We start from the raw sequence: 23,033 nt of genomic DNA, 5'->3' as shown, positions 1-23,033 counted from the left end.
TTTTATGCTCATAATTAAGTAAAAAAATTGGGTCTTTGATGTTAATAATGTATACCATATTTATAGTTCACAGTAGTTAAGTAAAAAGTATTCAATAAGCAAGAACCCTGACCTTCAGTTACAAAAATAAGTTTAGTTTCTCTCTGAGAAATGAGTAAACATCCCAAAGAATTGAAAGCAGGATCTTGAAGAGATACTTGCATAATGTGTTCATTGCAGCATTATAGAAACAGTCCATGGGGGTGGGGGCTAAAAGTCTGTTGACAGATAAATGGATAAAGATATATGAATGGATAAATGTAGTGCAGACAAACAACAGAATTAGAAAATAGCTGAATTATAATTCAGCCATAGGATAGAAGGAATTCTGCTAATTACTTTTACATATATGAGAACTTACACTGATTGAAAAAAGCCAGTTACAAAAGGTCAAATACTGTATGATTCCATTTCTATAAGCTATAGTCAGAATCATGATAACAGAAAATAGAATGCTGGTTTTCAACTGCAGAAAAGGGAAAACAGAGTGGTTTCATGGATACAAAAAATTCGTTTATGGAAAGTTCTAGAGATAGATTATAAACAATGTGAATATGGCTAGCTCTATCAAGCTGTATGCTTACAAATGTGCAACAGAGTAAATCTTACCACAGTGAAAAGTGTTTTTGAAGCAAGCATGGTGGCAAATGTCTGTAATCCTAGCTACGCGGGAAGTGGAGATCTTTAATCCACAGGATTCTCATTCAAAGCCAGTCCAGAAAAATGTGAGGTTCTATGCCAACCAGAAAAGGCTAGGCAGGATGGTGTGTGAGAGACATAAGTAGAGAATTATAGCCTTGGATTACCAGAGCATAAGCAAGAGCTCCTATTCTGAAAGGGCTAAGTGTAGTTCAAGTCAAACTTCATTACTGGCCCTCAAAAATAGAATTGTAAAAAATGAAAAAAAATACAGTCATTGTATTCAATGTCCACTGTGTAAAAAATGAACTATGTAACTTGGATAGGAATGGGAGGGGGAAAATGGGGAGAATGAAGGAAGGGATGACACTGTCAGGAAACATTACACTCATGATCTGACTGATGGAATTGTAACCACTGTAAATGATAAAAGCAACAGTTTAAGTTGAGAGAGATGTAGTACTCAATAACAAAGGTGAAGAAAAGGCAGGAATAAGAAAGAGAAGTGTGGGTTAGATTTACATCAAAAAGTTCAGAAGGGAAAGATTCTTTTAAAAGTGACTCTTGAGGATCTTATTTTTATCTTTTCCTTTTCCCTCACTTATTTTTATTTTCTGAAGTTAATTATTTATTTAGAGAGTAGGGGTCTCATTATGTTTCTCATATTGGCCTCAAACTCCAGGGCTCATTAGTTTCTTCAGACTCAGTTTCTAAAAGAGCCTAAACTATAGACATGTACCACTATGCCCAACTTTATACACTACTTTTTTTGGGTGGTACTAGGAATGGAACTCAGGGCCTAATACTTACTTGGCAAGCGTTCTAGCACTGGAGCCACGCCCCAGGTCCTCTTTTCAGTTTTGCTATTTTTCAAAAATAGGACCTCAAACTTTTGACCAGGTCGGTCTTCTACCGTCTTTCTCCCACCTCTGCCTCCTAAGTAGCTGGGATTACAGACATGAAAGACCTCGCCCTATTTACTTTTACTTTTTGAGATAGGATTTTACTAACTTTGTGCTCAGGCTGGCATCAAACCATGATCTTACTACCTCTGCCTCCTGAATAGCTAGGATTAAAGGCATTTGCCACCATGCATTTTAGTGCATGTATAATACAGATGACTGAATTTCAAATATTATAGTTAAAGCATTACTAACTGTGGAAATGCTTACCTTCACAATTTCTGCAGTGACTTTCAAGGCCAGATATGACCTTGGGAGTCAGAACTGGTATAGTAGGATCTTGTGCCACAACCACCAAAGAGGCACGGTGTTGTTCTGATTTTGTATGCTAAAACTTCTTCATGTACTTAAATTGTAGAGTTGTTTATAACAGGATTGTAAAAGAAACAACAGTACATTTCAAAAATATCTATCGAAAGTGTCTCTGGACACTGGTGGATCAGCTGAGATCTAAGGACCAGGGTATGAAGCCAGCTTAGGTAGGAAAATCAGTGAGACTTTAACCTCTAATTAACCACCAAAATGCCACAGGGGAGCTGTGGCTCAAGTGGTAGAGTGCCAGTCTTTAGTAGCAAAAGCTAAGAACCCAAGGCCTTTGGTTCAAGCCCCAGTACTGGCGTGCACACACACACACATATGCACACACACACAATTAGTTAAAATTTTCTTAGTGAAAAGTAATAAAATTCCCAAACACCAGAAGCAGATAAATAGTGATGATATGGATTCTCAAATGAAACCCTTCATTCTTCCAATAAAACCACTGTGTTAGGTAGTAGACTATTTGTTGTTGTGTTACCAAAGAAAATCTCTTCCTGGCCTAGAATGTGCTTTCTATGAGAAAGATGTGAACCTGAAGCATCTTGGTCAATAAATACAGAAACCCTAAGTGAAAAACTACAGTCCAAGGTCACAAAGGACACAGCCTGTGTGTGTTTTCTTGCTTACCTGTGGAGAAGGCCAGGCTCAAGAAAATGTTGAATCCAGTGATGGCTATAATGTCATCCATGCTACTAGCAGCTACGAGCAAGGTGGGGATGCCCTTCTCTACCCCGTACCCCTTTTCCTGCAAAAACAGCATGGACGGGACCACCACTGCAGGAGAGACGGCACCTAGTATGAAACTGAAAGACAGACTTTGAAAACCAGCTTGAAAATACCCTTTACACCAGAGTAGCACTTTATGGTAAACATCATGACAAAGCTGTTGACCTTTCAAATAGTGGCACAGGCAAACCATTCTGGTTTTGAGGGAAATCTACTTTATGGTGACAAAGCATTCCAGGATGTGTGTGTGTGTGTGTGTGTGTGTGTGTGTGTGTGTGTGTGTGTGTGTGTATGTGTTTGGTACTTGGCATTTCTCAGTTTTCAGTAATTTTCCTTTGTGCTGTACTCTTGGCATTTTAACTATACTATAATGCAGAGAAGTTCTTTTCTGGAACCTTGTGTATATACAAGGTTCTAGATGTTTCTAGTATGGAGTGTACATTTCTTCAAATTTGGGGGATTTTCTGCTTTGGTTTAATTGAATATATTGCCTCGATTCCTTCTTCTATACTAATGATTCATAGCACCTTAATTGGATCCCAGTTGTCTTTGCTGTGATCCTGATTTCCAATTTTTTTTCATTATTGCTATCTGAATGTAGTAATTGCTCAATCTTGTCTTCAACTGTTGTTTTATTAGCGTGTATTAGACATATGGGGGATTTCATTGTTATATCATCACACTTTTACATTGTAGTCAAATCAAGCTCACCCCCTCTTATCACACTTTGTCTCCACCACCTCCAGCTTTCTTTCTGTCTCCACCGCCTCCAGCCAAAAGTGTCTCCATTTTCATATATCTAGTTCAACCATTTTTAGTCTCCACCAAAATTTCTGATGTTCTTTGCTTTGCCTATTGGTGTCACTTTCCATTGAGCTTTAAAAGTTTGAGTCTTTCATTTCTAAGACATTTTTTCTTTCTAGAATATCTCTTTGATGAATTTCTCATCCAGGTTGTTGAATTTCTCATCTTCACCGACTTCTTCATCTGTTATTTGAATCCTCTTTAAGGTCGCTGATCATTTAAAAAACTAGATGTTTGAATTCACTATCTTCAATTCCAACCATATCAACATGTTTGGTTAAAGTTACTGAAGAGTTGTAAACTTTTGGAGGAATCAAGTTGTTCTGCCATTTCATATTACTTGTGTTTCTTTTTTTTATTACTTGTGTTTCTAAGTCACAATTTGTACATCTTTTGGGAAGGTGATCTGCACTTGTTTTATTTGGTTTTTGTTTATTTATTGTTTTGGAAGTATTGGGGCTTGAACCCAAGAGTGTGGAGCTTGCTAGGCTAGTACTCTACCACCATAGTCCTGGTTTTTGTTGGTTATTTTTAGATAGAGTCTTGCCTTCCCACCCAGGCACATGCCTAAGCTGTATCTGCCTACTGTTGGTTCACTATCATTGTTGGAGCCAGAGGCATACATGGCCACATGCAGCTTTCCTTCATAGAAATGGACATCTCCAAGATGTTTCTGCATGGGCTGGTGTGTGTGTGTGTGTGTGTGTGTGTGTGTGTGTGTGTGTGTGTGTGTGACTCTTGATGTTTCTCCCCCTTCATTTTCTCTTTTGGAATAAAGTCTGCATGGAAGAAGCTTCAAATCCTTCTTACCCTTAATCTAAAAACAAGGGTATCTCCAATCCAAGCCATCTGGAACGGCCCTGATGACATCTTACCCAATCAGAAGATGGTAGTAATGATAACCAGATGGACATTTCTCCAAGGTTACTATCCAGAATGCTGTGTTGGGAGAGACCTGCTTTGGCAGCTTTCAGCTGAGTGCTATAATATCCCTGGGCAATTTTAATGCATAGCAAGGTTTGGGAACTAGTGGATTTTTCCAAGTTTGATCTGGTTCATTTCATTTAGAGTTTTCTACTGATAACTCCCTCAACAAATAACGTGCATAAAGATCCTAATCTTAGCCTTTGCTTCTAGAAAATTTAAGGACCTTGTTTGGTAGAATATGTTATTCTCCACAAAAGGGCAATAGCACAGAGGGTAATCATAAGGTGTTAGAAAGCCCTTAATATACAAATAAGTACTTATTGAAACAATACCAAATGTTTGGAGGAAATCTAATACTTTGAGTTATTAATATATTTTTTGTCAGTCATGGGCCTTGAACTCAGGGCCTGGGCTCTTTTGCTCAGGCTAATGCTCTACCACTTTGAGCCACAGTGCCACTTCTGGTTTTTGAGTAGTTAATTGGAGATAAAAGTCTCATGGGAACTTTTCTGCTGGGTCTGGCTTAGAGCCATGAACTTCAGATCTCAGTCTCCTGAGTAGCTAGGTGTGAGTCACCAATGCCAGATGGGATTTCCATTTTTTTAATGGAAAAAATATTCTTGAGGAGAGGCATATTTAACAGAGAGCAACAAAACATGATTTAGAATAATGACCAATATTCTTAGAACAATGAAGACATACTAAATCTACCCATACATTTTAACCTATGGTTCATAGATATTAACCATTTATTGTCAAAATTTAAAACACAAATAAGTGATATGGACACAGGTGAAGAGGGAGGTAAGGCTGAAAGACTGAGAAGGGAGGAGCTTGCAGTTTGTGCTGCAAAAAGATAAACAAATGCAAAGTTTAAAAATATCTCTGTAGGCAGGAAGAGAAAGTTAACAAGGATATAATAAAGGATGAGTGAGGAGAGAACAAAAGCTAACTGTCCACTCCTCAGGTTTAAAAGAATTAGGTAAGCACAGTAGGAAGGACACAGTGTGATATAAAGGAGATGAAGATACAGGCAGCACACCATTAACACTGGGATGCTCCAAGCTGAGCCAGAGTACGGCTGTCAATCGCCATTCTACAATTTAGCAGCTGTCTGACCTTGGGAACACCACTTAACGTTTCTTTATGTGCAAAAATGGAGATAATCATTATTAAGATATTGCTGCTGATTTGTAAACATATTGTACTGGTGATGCCAACTCTTCATGTTATTCTAACGAGCATAACCTTAAATGCTGAGATCTTTTCAGAATAGTTCAATTCTGGAAGATGCAATCACTGTGACAAGATATGTGTCACTGCATGGGAGCTCATCTATGTACTCCATGACGACAGGATGCAAGGGAACCTTAAAGCAAGGTACATCAGAACTGCATTCCGACACGTGGAGCAAGGCCTGAACTGTCCGTTCGCCTCCAGTTAGTACCTACAGATCTGAGGAATCACGACAAAAGGGAAGTGGACGGTGAAAGTGTCGGTGCACTGATTTTAGGGAGTTTTTCTTTTTCTTTGCTTTTTTTTAAAATGAGAGTTTTTATTTACATAACTACAAAATCTCTCATGTGTACTTTCATATTCCTACAAGTAATGCACAAAAAAGAGGCTATTGACTAAGACATACGGATGCAATGAAGAAGACAACTACATTAGTTTAGTAGACTACACGAGCACTATCCATGTTCATCAAGAACACAGAAGGGCTGGGGATATAGCCTAGTGGCAAGAGTGCCTGCCTCGGATAAACGAGGCCCTAGGTTCGATTCCCCAGCACCACATATACAGAAAACGGCCAGAAGCGGCGCTGTGGCTCAAGTGGCAGAGTGCTAGCCTTGAGCGGGAAGAAGCCAGGGACAGTGCTCAGGCCCTGAGTCCAAGGCCCAGGACTGGCCAAAAAAAAAAGAACACAGAAGATTTATTTTGAGATAGGATTTCATTATGCAGCCCAGGCTAGTATTGAACTCATGGCTCTCCTGTCTCAGGCTCCAAAGTGCTGGGATTATAGGTGGATACCACAAGGATCAGTTGAACATAGTAGATTTGTAAACTATCTGAGCTTTTTCTTTTCCTAACTTTCCCTTTTTGTTTTCAGTAATGGGGTTTGAACTCAGAGCTTTGTCCTTGCTAAACTGATGCTCTATTACTTGAGCCACTCCTCCAGCCCTGTTTTCTCTGAGTATTACACTTTCTCTTATTTTTGCTGGCCCTATGGCTTGAACTTAGGGCCTAGGCCCTCTCCCTGAGCTTTTTTTGCTCACAGTCAGAGCTCTACCACTTGATCCAGAGCCCCACTACTGGCTTTTTGGTGGGTAACTGGAAATAAGAGTCTCACAGACTTTCCTGCCCAAGCTGGCTTTGAACCATGATCCTCAGATCTCAGTCCCCTGAATAGCTAAGCGTACAGGTATGAGCCACTGACAGTTTAAATTTCTGTACTTTTAAACCAAGCATCCTAAATGGTATATGTGCATGAAAGGGGAGGGGGAAAATTACCCTAATAGAAATCCCCATTTCCAAGGAAATTTCATAATGAAGTGGGAAAAAATAGCAGCTGAACATGCCTCTGTGATGCATGGACCGAAAGACAACCTTAAACAAACTCCTTTCAAATGCTTCAAAGCCTGAAAGATAGAAGACCACATTTAGATAAAATTACAAAGTCCAACAAAAGCATTATTTAAGCAAACACCAAAATTTCATCTTGGTTTAGTAACAAACTTTATTATCCTTTTTATTACTCTTAATCTCATTTGGCCATATTATCCTACTGGGACTGAAACTCATATATAGCTCATTTTATATGTCATCATAAGTTAGATTACAAACAATCTCATGCTTCACAAAATGATGATATAATAATATTAAAAGATTCATTTCTCTCTCATTAACTATTTCTATCTTCTTTAATTTTTCTCATGCATAGTATAGTTAATACCCTCTTGGTTTTTTTTTTAACCTACCAGTGAGCTTTTTGTGATGGACTATTCAAATAATTCACAATTATAAGTAGAAAATGGCATCATGACAAAGAAAGAAAATAATTTAAAAACTGTACAACTAATCTAAAAAGGAAGATTTAAAATTTTTTCTCATGGTTCTGATTTCCCATAGGAGAAGATAGACTATTACTTGTTACAATTATTTATGACCTCATGATAGTCATTCCATTCAACCCAGACATTTGCTCCATTTAGTTGAGTAGTATTATATTCACCCTCTCAAAACTCAAATATCAAAATCAAAACTCAAATCACAATATTAAAAATATTTTAGATGAGATTTTTACCAGGGAGCAAAGATAATGGACAACATAATTCAGTGGACTTAATCAAAATATAACTGGAAATCTACCTCTGGATCGAGTCCAAGCCCAGCTCTCATTAGGATAATGGTAAGGGCAGTGATTCGTAAAGTTGAAGACCATGTGGTCTGAACATGGACATATTTATTGATGTAAGGAAGGTTCCTGATGAGAAAGCCAGCCAGTAACATCCCTAAAAGTGGAGAGGAGGAGAGAAAAAGAAGGGAGGAAGGGAGGGTGGGAAGACAAGAAAATAAAGAAGGAAGAAAGGAAGAATGGAGGGTGGGTGGAAGGGAAGGAGGAAGGAAGGAGAAAGAGAGATTAATATTCCAAGACAGAAAAACAAGGGTGGGTTACATACTAGTAGAGGGATCTGCATACATAATGTAACAAAGATAAGAAACAAGATATATAAATGCAATACAAGTAATAAAAAATGCAGTGGGACATGAAGGGCCTGGTTAGGGGTGAGAAGGAGCTGGGGAGGGGGGCCTGATCACAGAAAGCTCCCCTTCCGCTTGACAGGGTCAGAGTCCCCTCTGCCTAACAGGGATCTAGGAAGGAAGTGATAGAATGAATGTCCCTTTCTCTATGCTGGCCTTAGTGCATCAGACAGAGATAAAACTGGAGACAGAGTTTAGTTTAGGCTCTGCCATAGTCCATGCAAGAGCTGGAAACAGGCTCTAAGCCTCAGCAAACACAAAGTTTTTAGAGAAAGGAAAAGATCCAATCCATGTCATGTTTAGAAGGTACGGCAGGGAAACTGGAGAGGATCACAATAGCTCAATAGCTTTGTACATATGATCACATAAGATGGTACTAAACAAAATGAGCTCCAAGATAGAGAAACAAGAGGTTTTTTAATTGTTGTTATTTTTAATGTAGTATGGTTTTTTTCTTTCCTACAGTTTATCCCGTTATTACTGTATTTGATTTCGGTACTCTGGATATTGTATATACATTTATCTAAATTAGGGAAGGGAAGAGGAACAACAAAATGGTGAGACAAAGTTTAAAGGGTGAACCAATGCAATAGCGATATTCACAAGACAATATGTTGGAAATTAACTGTACAACTAGGGGGGTTGGGGGGAGGAAAGGTGGGAGAAAAATGAGGGAGGGGGTAACAAACATGACAAGAAATGTACTCACTACCTTATGTATGTAATGGTAACCCCTCTGTACATCACCTTGACAATAAAATTAAATTAAAAAAAGAAAAAGAAAGTGCTGCCGGGGGTATTATGGACATGGAAAGGGTACTAGAGATCAGGTAGAGAGACCCTCTCTGTTGGCACGCGCTGAATATTTGGTGTACTGATTACACCTCTGCTAAGCTCCAGCTGGAGACATCTAGAGTGGTGAAACAGCGTATGACGCAGGCCATCCGTCACTGTGCCCGAGGACGCCTGCGTACTGCCTCAGGCAGCACAGAGCTGCCCTCCTCTCTGGATTTATAACCATGTTCTGCTCGTCTGACATACCCCAAAATGGTCTCTTCTAAACTTTTCTTTTTCTTAGAACACATTTTAAGTTTAGTAAAAAACAAAACGTGCTAAATGACGCCACACTGATCATATATTGAGAATATTAAAAGTGTTGTAAAAATATTTTGTAAAAAGAAAGTGTGTGTGTGTTGACATAGGGAATAAATAATCTTTAAAGATATATAGGTGGATACATACATACATGCACACATAGGCAGTAAATGTACATACAAAGAAGCTCTATGGAATATATACATTGCAAATGGAGATATTTTGAATTATTTCTAGTCTGAATGGAAAGCAGTACAGTACACAGTGAGCTACGTACTTACCAAGGAGAGGTGGGAGTGGAGGCACTGTAGGTATTTTAATGAGTTGCAAAAGTTTTCCCCCAAGAAATGCACTAAAAAAAATAACTAAGAGTGCAAATAAGTTTCCACCAGGAAGTGCTTCAGGGCCTGAGAGGGCCCACAATATACCCCATATAGAAAATAATATAATTCCTGAAATATAAAAACAACCATTAATCTAAAATATACATAGACTGGACCTGTACAAACAAAAGGTGGATTCTATGTTACTAAAAACCACTAGCAGCCAATCCTCAGTAGTTAGTTATATTTAGTAAGGACTAATATTGTTAATACTATGGTTGAAGAAATAGTTGTTTAACATACATTCCAAAGACTGTCAATTTGGGGGACAACTTTTTTTTTTTTTTGGCCAGTCCTGGGCATTGGATTCAGGGCCTGAGCACTGTCCCTGGCTTCCTTTTGCTCAAGGGTAGCACTCTGCCACTTGAGCCACAGCGCCACTTCTGGCCGTTTTCTGTATATGTGGTGCTGAATCAAACCCAGGGCCTCATGTATACGAGGCAAGCTCTCTTGCCACTAGGCCATATCCCCAGCCCCTGGGGGACAACTTTTTAACAAAGCATTTTTAGTAAAAGTATTCTTTAACTGTGTATGGGTCCTTTACGGTGGTAACCATTTCTTGTACTGTTTGACTTTTTTTTTTTCCATTTTGATGTTACTGGGCTTTGAATGCATGTCTCTGCTTACTTATCAGGCATTCTACCACTCAAGCAACAACCCTGCTTCCAATCCTTTTCTCTTCAGTTATTTTTCAGAGAGGTTCTTATATTTTTGCCGTGGCAAGCCTGAACGTTGATCCTCCCATTTATGCCTTCATTTGGGTAGAATGATAGGTTACCCATCAGCAGACCCAACTAATGAGTTGAGATGAGGTCTTTTTGCCCAGATTGGCTTCAAGCCATGATTCTCCCTTGTAGCTGAGATTACAACTATGAGTGACCACACTAGGCATGTTTTCTTCTAGTGTTTCCTGCTATTTTTGAGAAATGAGAATCTATTTTGATTTTTACTTAGGATAATCTTCTTTCTTTCTGTGGATACTTTAACTGTCATTCAAACAAAGAATAATTTGAACATAATTTCAAATAACATCTAAGTACAGCTATTTTTTATAGCAAGAATACCTATGGAAAGGTGTGCTTTAGAAATAGAACATAAGAGTCAAAAAAGGAAGAATGATATAGACAGAAATCTTTATACATGTAGTTTAGTCTATACAAGTGTTATCATCTAACACATTACTGATGAAAATGGCTCATCAGGGAATGTACAAATTAGGTGGAGGAATACTACAGCAATGGTGACAATTAGGTTGGCAATATATTTCCATGCTGAAGAAGAAAAAAATTACTTCTCAGGGGCTGGGAATAAGGCCTAGTAGCAAGAGTGTTTGCCTCGTATGCATGAAGCCCTGGGTTTGATTCTTCAGCACCACTTACATAGAGAAGGCTAGAAGTGGCACTGTGGCTCAAGTGGTAGAGTGCTAGCCTTGAGGAACAAAAAGAAGCAGCAGCAGCAGCAGCAGCAGCCGGGGACAGTGCTTGAGTTCAAGCCCCAGGACTGGCAAGAAAAAAAAAAAAGAAAAAGAAAAAGAAAAAAATTACTTCTCATATTGCACAAAGTTATTAAAAAAATCTTTCAGGATACAGCTCTTTCAGGATAGAGAAAATTGACCAAAGTTAGTTACCAAATTAAGAGGCAATTATTTATTCTTGGAAAAAAAGTGCTTAAGTTTTGGGTAGTGGCTTTCCCACTTAAAGCCTTACTTCTGGTTCTGATTTTTGCTGGTTAACTGGATATGAGAGTCCCTGGTTTTGTTTGTCTAGCCTGGCTTTGAACCTCGATCCTCAGATCTCAGTCTCCTGAGTAGCTAGAATTATAGGTGTGAGCCACCAGCACCTGGCTAGCCAGTTGTTTTAACTAAAGTCTGGTAATTCTGACATCTATAATGTATTTGGGCTCAATGGTGATGTTTACGTTTTCTCTTCAAACTTTTTTTTTTTGCCTTTTAATAGACTCATAAATGTTAGTTTAAAGGAGTATGACCTAGCACTGAAAAGTACTGGTCTGAGGAAGCCATTCTGAATATGGTGGTAAGAACTGGGCTGGAGGGGTTTCTATTCTGCAGTGTTACAATGCCATATTTTACTCAGCCTGTGCTTGTGGGTCATACTTGTCACAATTGCCCCTCAATTTCAGTTTTCTTTTAACTCTTGTAGTCAGTGCAGAATAGATAGAGGGTGCTAGAGTTGGGTATTTCTCTTCCTCTATATTGGTTAGACTGTGAAAAAAACAAAAACAACTCCTATAGGTTTGTGCTCTTGTAAAATCCTTTCTCTTGAGATCAGGCCTTGTTAAGGAGATAGGCATAATAGGCTGTGGCCTATTTCACAATGATTACTGTCTCCTCCTTGCCCAAGCTATAGAAGCGTGGGCCTTTCCTAGTCCATGACATGGCCCCTCCTCGAGGGTTTCATTCTCACACTTGTCCACACACAGCTTCAGCCAATCCATTGGCTACAATTCAGACTTTCCCACCCTGCTGCTGGTTCCCACAGAGATTTCTAGGGCAAGTTGCATTTCCGTCTCTACTTGTCTGTCTCCCCCAGTTGTTCTGGGCAGCACTTCCCTGTGACTCAGCCCTCTTATGGACCTAAGGCAAGTTGTTTTTCACTTTGTTCAGTTCTTTGTTTGTTGTTAGGGCAGAGTATTATTGGCGCTAAGCTCCTTCCATATAGAACTTGAAACAGGAAGTCTCGGGCATATTATTCCTTTTGAACCTTAAACTTCCAAGAGTGCAGTAATTTACATGGGCAGATGAGGACTTTTCAAGCTTAGGGAAAAGCCTGACTCAGGGCCTTTCAAACACTGATGTTAATTTTTAAAAAAGCAACCTTTACTAATGACAAGTAAATGAATGAAATAATTTGCTTTTAACAGTTTAAAGTTAGCACAAGATAGAATAATGGAAGACTGAAACTTCCATTACTATACTGTAGTCCAATATTTTAATCTAATATTATATTTTAGTTCAATATTATATTTTAGTCTAATTGTACAGAATATTGAGAAAGAAACAAGAAAACAGCTTCATGAATATTTTGTAACAATAAAATGCCTTAAAACTTATGTAGGAAAACAAGTTTTATACAATTTTTACAAGTCTGCAGCTGTTTTTGAAATTTGAGGCCTCATTTGACAAACTTTAATATTGCAAGGAACATAATGTTATTTCTAGCTAAGTTAAGACTAAATGTGATAAGTAGGTCTGTGACTGGGTGCTGGTAGCGAATACATGTAATCCTAGCTACTCAGGAGGCTGAGATCTGAGGACTGCTGTCTGAAACCAGCCTGGGCAGGAAAGTCCATGAGACTCTTATCTCCAATGAACCACAAAAAGCTAGAAGTGGAGCTGTGGCTCAAGTGGTAAAGCACTAACCTTGGACAAGAGAAACTCTGGGACAATGCCTAGGCCCTGAGTTCAAGCTTTAGGACCCCTACCCTCCCCAAAAAAGTAGATCTGTAAAAAATGTATAATTCATGCTGTTCTAAATCCTAAAAATTTAACAAAAGAACACATGGAAAGGATTAAATAGACAATCTCTTAAGCAAAATTGGGTTGATTTTGAAAGATTTAAGGGAATATTTTCTCTTTGTCTGCAGTGCTGATTGCCTGTAGTGTACAAATTAAATTCATTATGTATATTTCTCATTTCTAGTTCTTATTTCACATACCATATGTAATTATTTTATTCAGTCGTCCTCGTGGAGGACAAGAAAGGTATGTCTTCTTTTTCACCTGTGGCATCGGTTCCTCTGTTTCTAACAGGACTGTTTCCTTAGATTCTTCATGTGTACTACTGTTAGGATCATGGAGGATCTGAGGTAAAACAAGGAAATCTTTTACGAATGATACCTCCCATTCAGGAATGTAATAAACTACCACATCTCATACGTAAATAAATATGAGTATGGACACCATGTGAAATACAGTTCCTATGTGAGCAGCTATCTGGGAAGATCCCAGCATGCAATTGGTGAGGCCGCCATGATTTACCTCAATACTTGTAGTAGGTGGTAGGGAAGTTTCGTCCTCCAAAAGTTTATTTTCTGATTGTGTGGTACTCATGCTAAGAGCTAAAAGAAAAACATAATTTGAAAAACAATAGGACTACAAAATTCACATCAAAACCAACATGGTTAAGTGGCACTAATTTTTAGAGCTTTTTAAAAATTATATCCCAGTTGTAGCAAAGTCACACATGATGTCTTTATAGCAAAAAATATGTAAACATTTGTTCTTTTTTTTCCCACTAGCTAAGTATAAACATTTGTTCTTAAGATTTCTTTTTTTTGCCTGTAACAGAATTTGAACTTAGGACCTCCTGCTTGCTTAGCTTGTTTGCTTGTCTGGTACTCTACCACTTGAGCCTTGCCTCTGGCCCAGTATTTTTTTTTTTTTTTTTTTGCTAATTAGTTGGAGATAGAGGCTCTTGGAATTTTCTGCCTGGGCTGGTTTTGAAATGAGATTTTTCTAGATCTTCTGAATAGCAAGGATTACAGCTATGCCACTGGCTTTTGGCACTACATGACTCAATTTTGAAATCCATTATATATAGAAATTTAACACTTGATACTAGTTCATGATGATGGGCTCAGTTTTTAAAAGCATGTATAAAAATCAGTTCTTTCATGCACTGAACTAGTATGTTTGAGATAATATCCAGGATTTTTTTTTTATCCTACGCCACAATCCTGAATGAGACATCAGGACAATTTAAAATGAAACAGAAGACAATATTTGTCTTTGAAAGTTTGATTAAATAATCATAGTGAATTTCTTTAGTGTGAAATTCCATTTTCATTAAAGTGGTTGTAAAAATGACTACCATACTATTTTGTCCTCAAAAAGGTAACTTACCAACAGCTACTAAACCAGTAGCTACATAGTAATTAATTCCAACAGGGAGGAAGAGTGAATTGCCTAATTCCCTCAAGTTCTGGAAGGGATAAATTTAAAGTTAGAACCATCTTTAAAAGTTTGAGTTAAGCTGGGTCCTGGTGGCTCATTCTTATAACTCTAGCTCCTGTGAGATCTGAGGATTGCAGTTTGAAGCCAGACCAGGTAGGAAAGTCCCTGAGACTCTTATAGCCAATTAACCAGAAAAAAAAAAAAAAGTCAGGAGTGGAGCTGTGGCTCAAAAGGTAGAATGCTCAGCCTTGAGTGAAAAAACTAAGGGATGGCATCCAGGCCCCAAGTTCAAGTAGTAAAAAAATGGATGAGAATGGTATTATGGGATGATCTGGCTCACGTTGGAAGTGTAAAATCAGGAGCATCCTAACCAGGCAAATGGACTAGGAGCAACACCAAACACCTTTGTAAGTATAGACCAAGACATAAAACTGGGGGCTGAGGATATGGCCTAGTGGCAAGAGTGCCTGCCTCATATACATGAGGCCCTGGGTTCGATTCCCCAGCACCACATATACAGAAAATGGCCAGAAGTGGCGCTGTGGTTCAAGTGGCAGAGTGCTAGCCTTGAGCAAAAGGAAGCCAGGGACAGTGTTCAGGTCCTGAGTCCAAGCCCCAGGACTGGCAAAAAATAAATAAATAAATAAATAAATAAAGACATAAATCTGTATCTTTGAAGATCGGCAGCTATACAATAATAAGGAAAACAGAGTTTAGAAAGATGTAAGCAGACCACACTTTAATAACTGGCTTTTTTTTGAGGAGTCCATTTCTTTCATAGAAAGGCATTTTGCCATCACATCTGTACAACTGTTTGAGAAAAAAAATTCTGATGTTAGCAAAAGTTTACCTGTGTAAGAAGTAATTGTGGTAATCTAGGTGTCTAAGGGCTACAATGACTGGCTCTTCTTCGTGCCTTCCTGATGTCAGACACCTGGAGTGATAGAATGAAGGAAGTCTTTGAAATAAGGAATACACTAGTTGTGCGATCTTAAATAAATGACAAGCTCTCATTGTCCTTTAATGGGCATAGCCACATTCACTCATCTCTCCTTTACTCCACACTCACAGGTAAGGAAAGCAGAGTCAGAGCTGAGAGAAGAGAGGGTCAGATATGAGCTTATCGGGAGAATTGTAGCATTTTAAAAAATACCAACAAAAATAAGATTTCAGACACCTTATATCCCAGTTTATTAATTTATGACCCCATCATCTTTTTTTTTTGCTGTATTTCAGGATGTTTTTTAAAATGCTTTTTACTTGAAATAAGGCAGAGTATATCTATCTATCTACCTATCTATCTATCTACCTACCTATCTGCACATACAAATGAATACACATATACACAGATCTATGTATCTTGCTGTTAGGGGATTAAGTGAGATATCCATGTAATTTATAGCACAAACTCCTTTCAAAATTTTTATGAGTGTAAAGTATGAATAGTTACCTTATTGATAGGCTTTGCCTTTAAAGAAGTGAACATTTTGATGATATAGAGGTTTTGTTTTCACCCTGTTTCCTTAGAATGTCTATTTGGTTACACAGACGAAGAATGAGAAAAGTATGGAATTGTAAAAAGAACTGAGCAATCAGAACTGCCCACTTGCTACATAACTGACTAAACTTATCACTTCACCTCTTTACAGCTTAATTCCAAACCAAGAAAATGGGGTCAAAAGGGGGCATTTTATGTGATGCAAGGACTTTAAGTCTATGTTTCTATTCTAGAATCAACTTACTAAGAAATAAGGTGAAGGGGCAGGGAATATGGCCTAGTGGTAAAGTGCTTGCCTCATGTACATGAAGCCTTGGGTTCAATTCCTCAGCACCACATATATAGAAAAAGCCGGAAGTTGCGCTGTGGCTCAAGAGGTAGAGTGCTAGCCTTGAGCAAAAAGAAGCCAGGGACAGTGCTCAGGCCCTGAGTCCATGCCCCAGGACTGGCAACAAAAACAAAAAGAAATTTAAAAAATTTTAAAAAGAAACAGGTGAAAAAAAATCTAACACATGCTGCTTTAGAAATTGATTTTTAAAATAAGTATCACTAATGCGTGTGTGTGTGCATGTGTGTTCACCACTTAATATAAACATTTTCCTTTTTCTGGTGTATTCATATGGATGTCGGAGTTATCCTTAGAGCAATGCTGTACAATAGTGACATCTAGTGAAAAACTAGAAAAGATCATTCAGCAAAAATCATGGCCATCTCTGTCTTCTAACTGCATTTGGTTCACTTTGCAGAATGACTAAGTACTTCCAAAAGTCCCCCTTGCTTCTCCTCTGTATGTCTGAAAATGCAAGCTAAATTTCATAATAATTAAGTACCTAAGAATTGAAGTGTCCCACCAGGCATGGTAATGCCTGCCAGTGATAACATTTTGGAAGACGGAGGCAGGAAGATGATATGCTTGAGGGCTGCATAGCAAGATCATGTTTCAGACACACAAAAAGTTGAATGGATGAATGAATGCATAATAGAAAGATAGGTACAATTTTTAAAAAGTAAAACAACTGAAATTTATAGATGGGACATAGCTCAATGGTAGAACACTTGCATGTACAAGGCTTCACCCTCAGCATTGCAAAAACAAACAACAAACTTAAAAGAGAAATTCAAAATTTTCTTTAAAAATCAAACTTCGTTAAATACCCAACTAGGAATGAAAATTCCCATGTGTTTATTTGTTCTCTTTTATTTGGTTTTGATATTGTCCCACTATATTTCTTCTTATAAATAATATCCCAATGTAAGCTGGTTCAGCCACTCTGGCAAGCAGTATGGAGATTCCTCAGAAGGCTAAACATAGAGCTCTCCTATGACCCAGCAGCCCCACTTTTGGGCATCTACCCAAAAGACCACAAACAAGAACACACTAAAGCCACCAGCACAACAATGTTCATCACAGCACAATTTGTCATAGCGAGAATCTGTCATAGCGAGAACCAACCCAGATGCCCCTCAGTAGACGAATGGATCAGGAAAATGTGGTACATATACACAATGGAATTTTATGCCTCTATCAGAAAGAATGATATTGCCCCATTTGTAAGGAGATGGAAGGACCTGGAAAAAATTATACTAAGTGAAGTGAGCCAGACCCAAAGAAACATGGACTCTATGGTCTCCCTTATAGGGAATAATTAGCACAGGTTTAGGCAAGTCACAGCAGAGGATCACAAGAGCCCAATAGCTATACCCTTATGAACACATAAGATGATGCTGAGTGAAATAAACTCCAGGTTATGGAAACGATTGTTATATCACTGTTGTAACTACTTTCAACGTGCTATGTGTAACCATAGCTTCTATTATTGATGATCTTCTTGTATCACCTTCCTGTGGTTGTACCTGCACTATCTCTGTATCTTATCTGAGTACATTGGAAACCAGGTATACTGGTATTAGAACTAGGAAACTGAAAGGGAATACTAACATCGTGAGACACAGGGTAAAAAAGACAAACGACTACAAAAGCAATACTTGCAAAACTGTTTGGTGTAATTGAACTGAACAACTCTTTGGGGGGGAAAGGAAAGCGGGGGGAGGAGGGAATGAGGAAGGAGGTAACAAACAGTAAAAGAAATGTATCCAATGCCTAACATATGAAACTGTAACCTCTCTGTACATCAGTTTGAAAATAAAAAAAGTAATATCCCAAAGCCAGGCACTAGTGGACTATACCTGTACAGACTCACACCTCCTTAGCTACTCCAGAGGCTGAGATCTGAGGATACTGGTTCTAAGTTGGGCACAGGAAAGTCAATGAAATGCTTATCTTCAATATACCACCAAAAAGCTGCAAGTGGAGCTGTGGCTCAAATGACAGAGCATCAGCCTTGAGCAAAAAAGCTAAGGAACGGAATTCTGTCCCTGACTGAGTTCAGGCCCCCATACAGCTCCAGGACAAACGAACAAACAAATGGTATCCAGGGATAGAGAGTCATTCTAATGAAGCTTTGTGCATATGACACCACTTAAGCTCAGTATATACATTATTGAACTCAAAATTTTCCCTCCCTCCCTCCCTCCTTCCTTTCTGTTGGTCATGGGGCTTAAATTTAGGGTTTTGGCACTGTTCCTGAGCTCTTTTGCTCAAGGCTAGTGCTCTATCACTCTGAGCCCCAGGGCTACTTCCCGTTTTTTTAGTGGCTAAGTATAAGTAAGAATCTCACAAACTTTCCTGCCCAGCCTGGCTTTGAAGCATGATCCTCAGATCTCAGCCTCCTGAGTAGCTAGGGTTACAGGTGTGAACCACCAAACACTTGGCTGAAACCAAGGTTATTTCTCACCAAAGTTATTTATTCCTTCTTCAGAGCATTTCCTATCTTAGAAGACAGTATCAACTTAGTTCCTCAAATTAGAAACTGAGAAATTCTTTCTCCCCGCTTCCCCTTTTCTGCCACTTTTCAGTAAATTACCAAATCATGTTAATATAAGCTAAGAAGTATTTTAAATAATGCTGACTTCTCTCCAGATAGACTACCCATTCTCTAGTCTAGGCCATAAACATCTTTTTCCTTAAATAGTGGAATGGCCTTTAACTGTTCACTTGACCTCCAGTGTTGTTTTCCCTAAGTGTAATTTCTGCAAAGAATAGTGTCAATTAACGTTTGATTAGGACACTTCTCTGCCTAATAATCTTTCAGTGGTTTCTCATAGAATAAAATGGTCAAGCTCCTTAAATTCACCTTCAAATCAACATGCCTATCCTTTTCCCTACTGTCTTTTTCATTCTTCTCTAAATTTCAGTTCCTCAATTCGCTATGGTTTGTGTCTCCAAAATTTACTCCTTCATTGTGCTGTTTCCCTGTCCTAACACACCTGCTTTGCCCAGCAAACTATCAGTTCTGAAGTCCTTCCTTCCAAAAAGTTTCCCTGGCACTTCCTCCAAGATGCCCCCCCTCCCCCAATCCATCCACCCCTCTGAAATTTGGCAGACATTCATTGAAAGCCCAGTATATAATGTACACAGGTCAAACTACTGTAGACAACCATACGAAAAGACCAAGAGGTGCTTGTTAGTGACTTCTGTTCCTATTTCCTCCTCTAAATTAAGACAAAAGACCTGCCATCAAACCCAGGGCCGCATGCATGCTCGACTGGACTACTGAGCCACAGTCCTGAGCTTGTTAGATCTAAGAATTTATAAAGGACTTTTTCTCTATTGTGAGAGATTTCTGACTAGTAGAGGTACTTTCAACCCTGCAGAGTTTTTCTTTGCTATCTTTTTAAAAAAATTTTTTTGGATACAATGCAGTATTCATCAATTCCATTTAAAAGCAAAAAAAGGCAAACTACTCTAGTGATAATTCTGCCACTTAGGTATGTGTCCATTACCAACATACCTCTCTGGACCTCAATTTCCTAATCTGAAAAGAAGCAAGTACAAGAATCAAATGAGGTAAAAGGATGGCAGAAAATGTGGAGTGCTATCAAAAGTGCGATTAATTTTTTTTCTATGAGAGTGAATATGAATCCCCCTATTGCCAGTCATCCTACCTGTAAATCAGCAGAATTTCTAGATTTCATTGCTTCACCTTCCCTTTAATATTTAAGTGGTAGATTTTTGTGCTCTAATAAACACATACTGTCAACAGTTAAAAGCACAAGAAAACCATTTTAAAGCATCAAGAGGACTAGACAGAAAATATATCCAAACACAGGAGCGTGAGAAGGCTCCTCTGTTGAATGTCACCGTTTGTACACGAGCCTATAGGGTCTAATTATCTTAAGGAGGATAATTGTGCAAATCGATCTTAACTGAAAGACCTCCTCTTCCTTCCTCGCAGGACGGTTTACCATGAGGGAAGAAACCCATGAGGGAAGAAACCCAAGAGGAAAGGAGGGAGCTGAAGGATGGGTGATGAGAAAGCGGCCTCCGATGGCTCACGCCAGGAATCCTCGCTTCACCGGAGGCTGAGATCTGAGGATCACGGTTCGAAGCGAGCCTGAGCAGGAAAGTTTATGAGACTCTTATCTTCGATCAACAGGCAAAAAAGGAGGAAGCGGGGCTGTAGCTCAAATGGCAGAGCACTAGCTTTGAGTGAAAAAGCTCAGGGACAGTGCCCAGGCCCTGAGTTCAAGTTTCAGGACAGACACAGGCGTGAAGAAACTGAGTCAGAGGGGGGATGGAAAGGGGCAGTCGTGATTTCCCCCCACCCCCAGTGTCTAGAAAAGGGGCTCCTGGTGGGCTCCCTTGACAAGTGCCCCAGAGCCCGAGAAGGGCGTTGAGAAAGCCGGGCGTACCTGCCCCTCTTTCCTTGAGCAGCTCTCCCCGGACCAGGCGCTCAGCAACCGTTGAGGAAGCCACGCGCTGCGCTCAAGGTGTCGGGGGCGGGGGGGGGGGGGGCGGGTCTCCCGGGCCCCAACGCGCCGTCGCCGCGGTGCCTGAAACTGGGACCCGGGCTGTGCGGAGGGGTGGGGCCCACCGCCTCGGGGCGTGGCTTCCATCGGTGGGGCGTGGCTTGCAGGTGCAGGGGGTGGGGCCTATGGCTGCGGGAACCATAGCACCTCCTGGCTGCAGAGGTACAAGTTTGGGGGCTCGCCAATTTTGCTGTGTGTTGTGTTTATTTATTCAACCTTCTTTTTTTTTTTCTTTTCTTCTTTCAACATCGTTTCTGGATAATTGGCCTACTGGGTTGTAAAAGTCCCGGGACAAAGTTGATATCATTGGGTATTTCAGCTAAGAAGTCACGCCCTGAGATTGCAGGTGACAGGAGTAACTTGTCAAAACCCATGTGTACCCTGAAACCAGCATTGATACAACCCGATGGTGAAGGGAAACAAACAAGTCTCTAGAAGTCAGGAGTCCCTGGGTTCAAGCTTCAGTTCCATCACTTTCTAGCTATAGGACCCAGGCAAATACTAATCTCCCCATCTAGTTTTCTCATGTGTAAAGGGTGTGGGAATGGCGGGGTGCACATAAATGGGACATGGCAGGAGTTGGTACAAAACAAACCCCCGATATACTGCTAACCGTACAAAACCGTTTTATTTTCTGCCTAAGAAGTCATTTAAAAGAAACAAGGAAAGCAGAGCTGTTTTGGTTTGAAGATGAACCTAGAAGTTGTATGTGACAAGACTTCCATCAGGTTCCTCTAATGAAATGCCCAGGCTTCCTAGAATAGAAGAAAAACTATCGCAGGAGAAAGTCCAAACCTGGAAGAAATACAAACTGCCCCAACCCAGCCCTTCCCTCACTTTGCTTTTACAGGATATACATTTTCTCCCTCCTTCTTCTCTTCATTTGCTACCCCTCTCTCTTCAACTCCACTCTACCCCCTTTTAAGTACTGGTTTCCTGTTGTTTATGAATTATGGTTTTGTCTTTCTGAGGAATTACATTGTTTGAGTTCTCCCCTAAACCTACCATATTTCAGTTAATACATTTGTATACAATTACATACCACCTGAAATATTTATAAACATAAACTAATTTGCGCTTCCATATATGTTACGTCTGTCTTTCTTGGTCCACCTTCACTTACCATAATATTTTCCAGATCCTTCCATTTCTTTGCAAATGATACAACATCATTCTTTCTTTTTATTTTAGCATTTTTTATTAATTAAATTTTGTTGACAAGGTGTTGTGCAAAAGGGGTACAGTTACATAATAAGGCAGTGTGTACATTTCTTGTGATATCTTACACCCTCGTTTTTCTTTCCCTTCCCTAGATCAGGTAGGCATATATACAATACCCAGTGTACCAAAATCATATACAGTAACCACATGGCATACGCCAAAGGAAATTCACCTAGAACTTTAAATGTAACGTCAACAATAGAATCCTCCTGTATCCTTGGAGTTGTTTTTGCTTATCCTTGTCTTATATGATCATTTGTACATAGCTGTTGAGCTACTGTGTTCCACTGATAGGTCTATTCTAGGCCTTTTTATGTTTACTAGTTGTTTGGTTTTAGATACATAATGTAAGGTCGCTGACCCAAACCTGTGGAAATACCATTTGACAAGAAGTTATTTTTGGCTGGGAATATGGCCTAGTGGCAAGAGTGCTTGCCTCCAACACATGAAACTCTCGGTTCGATTCCCCAGCACCACATATATGGAAAACGGCCAGAAGGGGCGCTGTGGCTCAGGTGGCAGAGTGCTAGCCTTGAGCGGGAAGAAGCCAGGGACAGTGCTCAGGCCCTGAGTCCAAGGCCTAGGACTGGCAAAAAAAAAAAAAAGAAGTTTTTTGTTTTGCAGACCTGGTCTCTACTGTCCCCCCCCCCCCCCCCGAATAGTCATATATCCAGGAGACCATACCCCTTTGTTCTGTGCTCTAGGCTTGTCTCACTCAACATTATTTGTTCAAGTTCTGACCATTTCCCTGCGAATACCAATATTTTATCATTCCTAATCGCTATGTAGTATTCCATTGTGTATAGGTACCACATTTTTTTGGATCTATTCATCTGTAGTGGGGCATCTGGGTTGTTTCCATATTTTGGCTATTC

At 39.5% G+C, this 23,033-nt stretch overlaps 1 protein-coding gene across 1 annotated transcript in view; it reads right to left on the bottom strand.

Annotated features, from left to right (window-relative positions):
* The window catches only part of Slc9b1 (solute carrier family 9 member B1), a 31,758-nt gene extending 10,447 nt beyond the window's left edge, over positions 1-21,311 (bottom strand). Inside the window, exons 1-7 of the mRNA XM_048333545.1 lie at positions 21,209-21,311; positions 13,656-13,735; positions 13,334-13,478; positions 9,557-9,727; positions 7,788-7,930; positions 6,930-7,057; positions 2,589-2,764 (exon numbers count right to left, since the gene is read on the bottom strand). Of these exons, the coding sequence (XP_048189502.1) occupies positions 2,589-2,764; positions 6,930-7,057; positions 7,788-7,930; positions 9,557-9,727; positions 13,334-13,478; positions 13,656-13,735; positions 21,209-21,311 (946 nt within the window). The remainder of the gene's footprint in view (positions 1-2,588; positions 2,765-6,929; positions 7,058-7,787; positions 7,931-9,556; positions 9,728-13,333; positions 13,479-13,655; positions 13,736-21,208) is intronic.
* Positions 21,312-23,033: the final 1,722 nt, after the last annotated feature.

Source organism: Perognathus longimembris, chromosome 24 (genome assembly GCF_023159225.1).
Source record: "Perognathus longimembris pacificus isolate PPM17 chromosome 24, ASM2315922v1, whole genome shotgun sequence".
NCBI classification, from domain to species: domain Eukaryota; kingdom Metazoa; phylum Chordata; class Mammalia; order Rodentia; family Heteromyidae; genus Perognathus; species Perognathus longimembris.
This window is presented reverse-complemented; position numbering and strand designations above follow the sequence as displayed.